Source organism: Miscanthus floridulus, chromosome 2 (genome assembly GCF_019320115.1).
Source record: "Miscanthus floridulus cultivar M001 chromosome 2, ASM1932011v1, whole genome shotgun sequence".
Taxonomy (NCBI): Eukaryota; Viridiplantae; Streptophyta; class Magnoliopsida; order Poales; family Poaceae; genus Miscanthus; species Miscanthus floridulus.
The window spans coordinates 35,988,720-35,999,993 of record NC_089581.1 but is presented as its reverse complement, the minus strand read 5'-3'; the positions used below and the strand labels follow the sequence as shown (position 1 = coordinate 35,999,993).

Below are 11,274 nucleotides of genomic sequence, written 5' to 3'. Positions count from 1 at the left end.
GAGCTAGGCCACTTTGGGCCCGAAGCCCTTTTTCCTTTTTCAGTGTTTAATTAATTTCTATAAATGTGCTGATTCTTGTGAAATGCATAACTAAATGTAGAAAAATGCAAAAATATGAAATTTGTTTTTTTGGTTTTGTGATAATATGCTCTATGTGATAAAAAATAATTGTTGCCATAAAACAGTAATTTTTGTGTGCTCGAAAATGCAATAATTAATCTAATTGAGTTTTGTTGCAAGATTGGTGTGGCCAAAAATATAAGCCCAAAAAAATAATGAAATTTCCTATGAGTATCAATTATGTTCTATTATGCCTCTACAAAGAGTTTCATTCTGTTTTGATCAAGTTAACTTAATTAATTTAAGTATTTTTATACCTTTTATATGCTTTATAAATGTTAAAATGACTTAATTATTTGTTTGTTCAGTTTTTATAAGTTCTCTAAGGTAAAAATGAGTTAAGAAGAATGTTAACCTCCTGGTGATCCATGTTAGATTAATTACTTTCATATTGAACATGTGTTTCTTTATAATTCAATTATAGGAGTAACTATTCCTTATAATTGAATTATAAGAGTTGTTTTGAAATGATGATGGCTTGTATGCTTAGGTGACTTAGAAACTTTGCCTTTTCTACCGAAGAAGAGATATACACCTACTTGATTAAAAGAATTAAAAGTTGATTACCATCTTGCCATTTCTATGATGTTTGTCTAGTTTTAATCTTTTCTATAAGTGCTCAATGGATTATGTGTTGCTGAATTGCCATGCTTTATTGTTTGTGAGTTAGAGCTAGGTTTAGGAGTAGATTACTACTCATATCATATGAAATGTTTTCTTGCAAAACCATCCATGCTCTTGTACTCCATAAACGGATGTCCAATAGAAAGTAATGAAAAGATAAAACATCACCCCGTCACTCTATGTTTGTATGCCTAGTTATACTTGTCATAAATTGTTAGATGTGTGTTTGACTTCTCTAGTGCTGCATCATATCATTCATATATTGCATCTTTGCATATATTATATAGGTACGCTAGATGTATGACGAAAGGGTGAAGAATGTGGTGCTGAAACCAACCAAAAGGCGATGTTGGTGAATGGATCCAGAAGATGGGAGGACCCTAGGAATACATGTCAGGAAAGAGATGCTTGTCAAGCAAATATCATCTAACAAACACTGACCTAGTGTTGAACCCCAGGTAAGCCCCAGAGCATTCTAAGCCTCCTACCTCTCTTTTAAAATACACTTGAATTTATATTTTGTCTTGTGCATTAAGTATAGGAGTTGAATGGAAACCCATTGCTGCATGTCTTACCTTGTCTACAATATATATACCTGTATCCTTACTAGTATGTATAGGTCACTCTATGCTTAGCTATGCTTAGACTGGTAGAAGTTGGGTGATTCCTATCGCCTACGAGACATAGGTGGCTACTCTAACATGGTTGGCTATATTTGCTATCATAGAAAAGAACCAGGTGATAATGGATAACTAGAGACGAACGGGATCGGGTGCTATTATGGTTGTTGTTGATGCTGGCTAGACATATATTCTTTGATCCCATTTGTGTCATTTGAGGACCGCTTCGTTGTCGGACCTTGGTTGAGATTGAAGGTACCAAATACATAACAGGGGCTTGAGTTATAGTTGACCGTGAAGCTAATTTTCTTATTTGAGCTGAGTATATTGGACCATTAGCATTGCTGGGAGGAGAGCCTGAAGGAAGGGGACTGGTCCAAGACCATGTTTGCTATGGGCTTTGAGCTTCAGGCAATTCATGTGAGTATGCAGGATCATGAGTTTTGCGAAATGGTCTAGACTTATCGCCGAATGGAGTGAACGGTGACCCACGTGAGCTAATGTGGGTTCGTATGGGTGTGTGTTTGGGATTATCCAGCTAGATGTAATCGATTCGAATCGTCGTCTCTCCTGGTTAGTGAGAAACTTGGTCATTGTCCGGCTGTCGTAGTAACTGATGAAACATGATGGTTCCATGGATCATGATAATTAAATATGATTACTACTATGATACTTGCTAATCAAATGATTGTTATAGGATAGATGCAAACTTAGCTATAATTGGCTTCACTGAACTTGATGCTAAAATATTGAAACTAAGGACTTACATGGTAAGCTCTTTTGCAAAAGATTATGCTATCAGCTTCACCAAATAAACCATGCATATCCTTAGAGTCTTCATATTTCTCTTGTCGGGTAAGTCTTGCTGAGTACAATTGAGTACTCAGGGTTTAAGTGAAGTGCTATGTCTGCTGAAGGTGGTGACTAAGTGTCGGTGGGCTCGGCTATTCTGTATTTTCTTCTCCTCTACTTTTGTTGGAGGGTGTCATCAGAGCTAGTAATATGATTCAAAATTATGATTTTGTAATCATTACAAAGTTATGTTGTTTTAACCTAATGAATTTGAAACTAAACTTGTATTAATTAATTGTGACCCTATTGTAATATTATTTCCGCTGCAAACTCTGTGTATGTGATATGTATTTACTTAATCAAGTACAATCTTGGTTGTGAAGTTGATTTATCGAGGCCTTCGTGGTACTTGACGGACTACAGGGTTTATATAAGTGATGGTATGCGCGTGTCAACTTATTTAATGGGGACAATCATACTTAATCTTGTATAAATTGGGTGGTTCTGTCATAGTGGAGGCATGGTCCAGAGAGCCTTGCGAGTAGCTTCCAGGCACGAGCAGCGCGTGGCAGAGGCGAGCTCGTCATCGGAGCTACCCGCGCAGAGATCTTCCTCTCAATGCCTAAACTTGCTCCTGCTAGCCGACTAATAGGCAGGGAAGAAGGGGGCATGCGGGGAGAGTGAGGGTGGCGAGACCCTACCCAAGCTTGCGACCGTCGCTGTAGAGGTGGCTACCGGTGGAGGTGTGGTCACCCGTGCCGTGGCAAACGGTGTGGACGCCCGCGCGGCTGCAACATCGTCGCCATTGTCATCATCAGCCTCCTCTTCATCCTTGTCTTCCATGACGTCCTCAACGACAACTAGCGTGTCATCCTCCAACCATCCATCGTCGTTCGGTCCTCCCGCACAGGCACCATCCCCCACCTTCTCAAGCGACGATGACGAAAGCCTAGGATGTGCGGCGGATGTGCCAGGGAGCACGGAGACATCAGCAGCTTCGATAGCCGTGGCTCCGCCCTAAGCTAGAGAAGGCGGCACAACCGGCGGCGGCTTCAGGTTGCACGCCAAAGATGCGCCACCCCCACCGTAGCTAAGCCCGAAGCAAAAAGACCCACTAGAAGGTAGATCAGGAAGGGGTGATACCGGATCCGCAGCTGGGGGGAGGGATTTTGGTGGAATTGAGGAGAGATTTTGGTGGATTTGGTAGATTTGGTGGAGAGGGGGATGAGAGCCTGAGGGGAGCGGGTTGGGCTCTAATGGCTCCATCCCCCATGGCCTTCGAGCTGCATAATCTACCCCCTACGTACCCATGTCAAAGTTTGGTTCGAATGACAAAGATCTGATATAGTGATTTTCTCTCTCACTCCAAATCACCTTCTCTGTGGAGGCCACCAAGGACCCTACAATTGGGTACATGTACACATCTAGTTTTTTTTAACGAACCGTAAAAGTTTTGCACGACATATACATTAATAGAGAAAAAAGAACAATAAAATACAAAATTGTGCACATTTCATTTGAATGCTCTCTCTTTTGAGTTGATCTTCTATATAGGGATTGCGCTTGTACTAGGTGGCACCTATGCTAATCTTCCTGCAAGGTTGGGGAACATCCTCCACCTTCCCTACCTAATCTCCTACCACCCATGGGCCGGTGGCGATATGCCACTGTTCACCTCCTATCCGTGTCTTTCTTCCCTAACATTTCGTATCATATCCTGCTACTAGCCATCTCTATTGGTTTTCCTCTATTGTCTTTCCTACGGTGCACTCATTGCCTAGACTCTCTCACAATGCCTATCACCACAACCACCACTGTGCCACCCATAGCCCAATTCTTAAGCCCCTATCTCTTCTTCTTCCCCTCCATTAGTGCCACCAATCCTCTAAGATCCTTCTCCTCTTCCTTTTGATCGAGTCACCACAAGAGCATTGGTGTTGCAATGGGAGCCGACGCTCACGTGCAAAGCTAGACTTCTGTTTGAGAAGTTTGTTGGCATGTTCTTTAAGCTCATACAAAAATACTTAGATCTAGATTGATCTCCAGCTTTTAAATGGCGGGGTCTGACATTAGGGAATCCTTACAGGACATGACAAGTCTTTTTGGCTTTAACCCAACTCAAACCAAACATGTTTGGTCTATCCTTGAAGGATATCTAATGTTATAGACAATAAGTCTATCCTTGAAGGATTCTCTAATGTTACAGTTACTATTTGACTACATTTACACACATGATGTAATGGTTTTACGTACCCCAGGACTAAGCAAGGAAATGGGCGGGTAGCTTATCAAGATGCTCAGCTTGAGTGATTTGTCAGCATGACCTACTTCCATTTCCTAGTCTTCTTATCATGTTTAAGTTGTCGCTTAAGGTGTAGTCTAGTTGGTCTGAATAGGGGCGGGATCCGATCTTTCATGATGTTAATGGATCGCTATTAGGGCATTTGGTTTAAGGAATCAAATCATTTTAAATGTGATGGTGTATCATGAGTTCATTATTCAAATATGATGAAATGACTCTATTTTTCATAATAGTACTAATTACTACTTTCTTTGGTTCTAAATTGTAAGGTATTTTGGCTTTTCTAAATTTATAGATTTTATTGTATCTAAACACCTAGCAAAAGATATTAGGCCACCTTTAGTTTCAAAAAGTTTTCCAAAAAGTGCTACAGTAGCCATCACATCGAATCTTGCGATACATGTATGGAGCATTAAATGTAGACAAAAAAAATTAATTGCACAGTTTAGTTGAAAATTACGAGACGAACGTTTTGAGCCTAATTAGTCCATTATTAAATACTAATTATCAAATAAAAATAAAAATACTACAATAGTCAAATTTTTAAATTTCACCCAAAAGACCTTAGCCTCGCGCTCTCAAGGCACGTCATAAATTATGGTCGTAGGTGCGAGAATACGGCGACGACCACGTGACGTTCACGATTGACGTTGACCACAGAGGCAGTGACAGTTGCGAATGCTGCAAATGAACGTGGGCTTGTTTAGTTGGCGAAATTTTTGACGAAATGTTACTGTAGTACTTTCGTTGTTTTTTAGTAATTAGTGTCTAATTATAATCTAATTAGGCTTAAAAGATTCGTCTCGTGAATTTCGTCTAAACTGTGTAATTAGTTTTATTTTTTATTTATATTTAATGCTTCTTACATGTGTCTAAAGATTCGATGTGATGAGAAATCTTGAAAAAACTTTGGGAACTAAACACTACCCAAAAATGCTACTAGTACAATAACTGGGACCGAAGGTGCTCATCAAACTTCAAGGATACGACTGCACCTGCCCATAGCAGTAGCAGATCGAGGGTAGTGCGCTGTGCGCATGTTGGGAGGAGTTGCGGTTGCGGGTGCCCAAGCAGAAACGCCGCCGGCGGCGAGGGATCGGAGATGAAAATCTTGCGCGTGCACTGTTCTGAGGATTTTCGACACTACATTTTAGGCTGTTACTTTGTTAGACTACTGGCTTTGTTTGAATAGCACAAGTGAAGACAAATTATTTTACAGATCTGAAATAAATTAAGGGGGTGTTTGAATTCGGCTACTAAAATTTATAGGAGGTGTGTCGGGAGAATGTTGCATGGGGTGTTCGGATACTAATAAAAAAATAAATTACATAATCCGTCAGTACTCCACGAGACGAATTTTTAAGGCTAATTAATCCGTCATTAGCACATGTTTACTGTAGCAAAACATTGTCAAATCATGGACTAATTAGGCTCAAAAGATTCGTCTCGCAAATTAGTCGCAAACTATATAATTAGTTTCATAATTAGTCTATATTTAATACTTCGTGCATATGTCTAAACATCCGATGGGACAGCGACTAAAATTTAGGAGGGGGCAACCAAACACCCCCTGAAAAAGCCCTAGCAATAAATCTTGATATCAATCGATTCCCTAATCACACAGGACAAGAATGGGGAGAGACCGAGACACAGAACGTGAGTTGAGAAAGGGTTGTGAACAATTTAATGAATAAATAGTTTAATAGGAAACCATTCCCAACACAGGTCTTATGGTCTATGGGCTAGGACATTGGACTCTGAATCCAATGAGCATAGTTCAAATCTCGGTAAGACCTACTTTTTTTGTTTCATATTTCCTGAATCCTTTTCCTATTTTCTGTTTTATTATATCATTTTATGTTTCACTTTCCTCTCCCCTTATAACCATCTTCCAATTTCCTGAATCCTTTTCCTATTTTTGTTTAATTGTATCATTTTATATTTCACTTTTCTCTCTCCTTATAATCATCTTCCAAGTTACTAGGTCATAGCAGGCTTCGTTCTAAATGACCATCTCTCATGTAAAGAATCGTTCCGTATGCTAAACTGTACCATGCAAGTACGTTCTCGTTCTATGTCAAAGTTTCTCCATTTGAGGTTCTCTCAAGAATGCAAGTAACACATGTTTTCCTTTTAATTCTTTTATATTTTATTGGGAATTTAATTCTTTTATATTAACAAAGGTAACGATAACACGGGTATGCTTAAATGTCACTTTGGGCCCATTGTAATTTTGTATACCAACAACAACAAATGAAGGTTATAGGAAGTGGGTTTCCTACAATTTGTAAACCTTTTATTATACGCTTTGTTCGAAAAGAATGTGAATCTCATTTTTCAGAGGAGTAAAATATTATCAAAATTAACTAAATTTATAGAAAAGTGTCAAGATAGTTATAATGATAGTGGGTCGCTGGGCCTAATGTGCCATGTATAGGGTGAAGCATGCATGCCCCAGCGTGGAACGAAGCAAGAGAACATGTGTTAAGGCCAAACAGTCTGTTTCTCTATACATGGCCCCGCCGGCTCTTTGACGAGCTGACGAGTGACGAGGCACGACGAATCAACGACCAATCGCAACTCCAAGTCGCGATAGACGACGGGCAATGGCCACGCCCACGCTCGAGGGGGAGCTGGCAATAGCGTAGGCGATACTAGTGCCGCTGCATTATTATCACTCTTGTTTTTCCATATGATTCCTTTGTAGTATAAATTAGCGCTATAAAGTTCACCCGAGGAGGATTTTTATCTTAAATCTGCCACTAGGGCTAGATCTAGAGCCGTCTAAGGGTATTTTTAAGACATTATCGGAGGGGTAAGCGTCCCACCTAAATATTTCCCATTGATACTTGCAAGCTGAGAGATGGAGGGTGCTTTGCCACCTCTCTCTCTCTCTCTCTCTCTCTCTCTCTCTCTCTCTCTCTCTCTATATATATATATATATATATATATATATATATATATATATATATATATATATATATATATATTGGGGGGGGGGGGTTTGGGATGTTTGGCTCTCAGTCGAAACTCGCCATGCACGTTGTGGAGTCGCCACACTTTGCCGCGCAAAAAACGATGTGCACACCTATGTCGTGGTTTTACACTAGGAAAAGTCATGGCTGCCACACCTACATGCTGAACCAAACAACAGGTTTTCAATGCATGGCGCGCCACAAGTGAGGCGTGTCAACATGCGGCGGGGAACCAAACACAACCTTTCACCCCAAAGAGTTACAAAAGGGGAAAAGTCCTTTCGACCCCTTCACCTTTTGCTGTCGTCCGATTTACCTCCCTCGTTTATAAAACCGGTTGTTTGACCTCTTCAACTTTCAAAACTATTTGATTTTGCACCCTGGGCGGTTTTGATGGTGGTTGTACTGACGTGATGCCACGTCAGAGCGAGGTAAATTGGACTCATTTACCCTGTTCGCTTGTTGGTTTTAGCCAGCCCAAACCAGCCAGCCAACAGTGTTTTCCTCTCACAACAAACCAGCACCAGCCAGCCCAAACCAGCCCACAAACCAACCAGCGAACAGGCCGATTAAAAGTTCACGGAGGTAAATCGGAGTAGGAATATTTTTAAAAATATATCAAAAAAATCTAAGAAATACATTTTCAAAATTTTATCTTAATATTTTACATGAAAATAATGCAATTAAAGTTCATGAAATTTGGCTAACTCTTATAGAATTTATAGAAATATTGTTTTAGCTTGGAAAATTATGAAACTAGTTTAATTTTTTTGTAAAATCATGCTCTATCTTATGGTGTCTAGCTTGAAATAGTTTATATCTTGACGGACTCATTTTGATGCTAATTTGCTATTGAAAACTTCTGTTATCTATTATAATTTCACGACTGTTGTCTGTCCGGGCTATGTAGAAGCACCGTGGAACTTCACTAAACTCAATGGTTTGTAAAACTCAATTAAATATATTTAAATAGAGGGTGCATGCATCAACGCAATCTAACAGAACTACTTTGGAAAATTATCCAGGACAGGGACCAGCGCCCACTACGGTCGTATGCTATGTTGGTGCTTCAACGTAGTCGGGACGATCAACATTGTCTAATTATAACAAGAGCTTCTACTAGCAAATATGCACTAAAATGAGTCTATCAAGATTCAAACAATTTTAAACTAGGCACCATAAGATAGAACATGATTTTAGAAAAAAGTTGAAACTAGTTTCATAATAAAATAAATTTTTTTATGAATTTTATAAGAGTGAGCCAAAAAGTTTTACTTTTAATTGCATTGTTTTATATCATGTAAAAATATTTTTATATATTTTTTGATATTTTTAAAACATATTAGTCCGATTTACCTTAAAAAACTTTTAACTAGGCCGATTACCTCCTCCAACGTGGAGGCACATCACCAAAACTACTATCAAAACCGATCATGATGAAAAAGCAAACGGTTGTGAAAGTTGAAGGGGATAAAGAACAGTTTTGTAATTGTTTTTTGAAACTAGTTTTATAATTCAATTTTGTTAGACTCCACATGAGTAAATCTGCACACGGTATGCTTTAGTACAAAATTTTTGCTGTAACTTTAGATTTATACTTTTCTGTAATTAAATGAAATAATTCATAGCTGCAGCTTCTATGGTCTAATTGTGGTGAAATTTTTATGATGGGCTAATTATTGTATGATTAAACTGTAATAAAAATTTCATATTCATTGGATCATGTATAACTTAGTTATAGATTTTATTTAGGTTTATGCTTGTTAAATATAAATAAATCTATAACTAAGTCATACATGATCCAATGAGTATGAAATTTGTACTATAGTTAAATCATATAATAATTAACCTAGCATAAAATTTCATCACAATTGGACCATAGAAACTGCAGCTATGAATTATTCCAATTAATTACAAAAAAGCATAGATACAAAGCCACAACAAAAACTTTATACTAAAGCATACCATATTATATGTTCACTGTGTAGATCTAATCATGTGGAGTCCAACAAAATTAGATTTTCCTATTTTATGGCTTTTTTATGATTTACTATGATTTTTCAAAGATTCAGCCGAAATAAATAAAAAAGACAAAGACAAAATCGCCTTCAAAACTGCTTATAACAGGGCTAGGGAGGTAAGATGAACGGTTTTAAAAGCTGAGAGAGGTATTTTGCCCGGTTTTGGAGTTCAGGAGGAAAAACGGACTTTCATGTAAATATTGAGGGAGGTAATATAGACTTTTTTTTTCTGGAAAAACCTTATTTCGGGACAATACAGCCATGTAGGGGACTAGGGGAGCGGCACCTTCTGGATTGGGCCAGTCAAGCGCTATGGTGGTGTAGCCAGGCCCAGCTCGGTCCATGAGCAGCATTCCGGTCGGCTTGCAGATCCATCACGCCATCGGCGAAAATATCTGGCTCTCGCGAACCCTCCCGCTCCCGGTGCGGTAGGCCCACCTCGGGATCCTTATCCTCCGCTCGGACCGCTCCTTGCGCGGTCGCCGCCCGATCCGATCATGACGGCGCCCGTCGCGGCCGTCGCGCTATAAAGCCGCGGGGTAGGGCATCCGTGTTCCCCCGTGCTCTCTCAGAGGTGGGTTGGCTTCTCCTCCCCCTCTTACCAAGTCCTCGTCCTCGGTTTAGGGTTAGTTAGGGTTCTGTGGAGGGGAGATGGCGGCGGCGGACGTGGAGTACCGTTGCTTCGTCGGCGGGCTGGCCTGGGCCACCAACAACGAGTCCCTGGAGCAAGCCTTCGCCTCCTACGGCGAGATCCTCGACTCCAAGGTCCGTTTCATTTCGTTCTCACTGGGTTTTGTTCCGTGGTCGCTCTGTGCTGTTGTGAGGCTAGATCCGTGTCGTGGTTCAATAGATCTGCTATGTTTTGGTCCGGATCTGCGTTCACTCGAATCGAACATCCAGTCTGATGCCGCCGTCATGTGATTTTGCAGATCATCACCGACCGGGAGACGGGGAGGTCCCGCGGGTTCGGCTTCGTCACCTTCTCCTCCGAGCAGTCCATGCTCGACGCCATCGAGAAAATGAACGGCAAGGAGCTCGACGGTCGCAACATCACCGTCAACCAGGCCCAGTCCCGCGGCGGAGGCGGCGGCGGCGGCGGCTACGGAGGCGGCGGTGGCGGCTACGGCGGGCGCCGTGACGGTGGCGGCTACGGAGGCGGAGGCGGAGGCGGCGGCTACGGCGGGCGCCGTGACGGTGGCGGCTACGGCGGCGGTGGCTACGGCGGTGGCAGCCGCGGTGACTCCGGCGGCAACTGGAGGAACTGATGTGTGGGCTCCACCCTGGCTTCGGCCAAGTTATCCTAGCTATCTATCTATAGTATCGTGTTACCGTTGGATTCTGAGTTACCCATGTGTTAGTGTCCGTTCTTTGGATTAGGTGGTGTTGGTACCCCATGATATGTTATCGTCCGCTTTGGTTACTTCCGCTATGAGAGCAAAGGCAGAGGAAGTGAGAGGTCTGCTATGAAACGAGATGAGTGAGCAAGGTTTTTGTTCGCGTCTACTTTTGTGCTCTGAAATTGCTCTGTTATCCGTGATTGAATTCGTCTCTCACTGATGGCTGTGGCTATACAAATATCAACTGCCTACATAGACAAATATCTTCTGCTCCGATAGGCATAGGACGCTGCAAATATACGGAGGACGCAACAAATATACGGATAACAGATTTAAAGAATTCGCTTCGATACAAAGAATGTGATATCCTAAAATACACTATGCTTTATGCTCCTAACACACAATGCTCTCCCAGTCCTAAAATACACAATTCTTTCAGTCCTTAAAATTTTGTAAAGCAATCTAGAACTGCTAATAGACTTC

General features: G+C 41.0%; 1 protein-coding gene across 1 annotated transcript; it reads left to right on the top strand.

The window, feature by feature from the left end:
* The first annotated feature begins 10,006 nt into the window (after positions 1 to 10,006).
* On the top strand, positions 10,007 to 10,957 carry LOC136521884 (glycine-rich RNA-binding protein 2). The gene is made up of 2 exons (XM_066515658.1): positions 10,007 to 10,219; positions 10,384 to 10,957. Exons 1-2 carry the CDS (start codon positions 10,106 to 10,108, stop codon positions 10,717 to 10,719), a joined length of 450 nt encoding a protein of 149 aa, XP_066371755.1. The 5' UTR covers positions 10,007 to 10,105; the 3' UTR covers positions 10,720 to 10,957.
* The last annotated feature ends 317 nt before the right edge of the window (positions 10,958 to 11,274 follow it).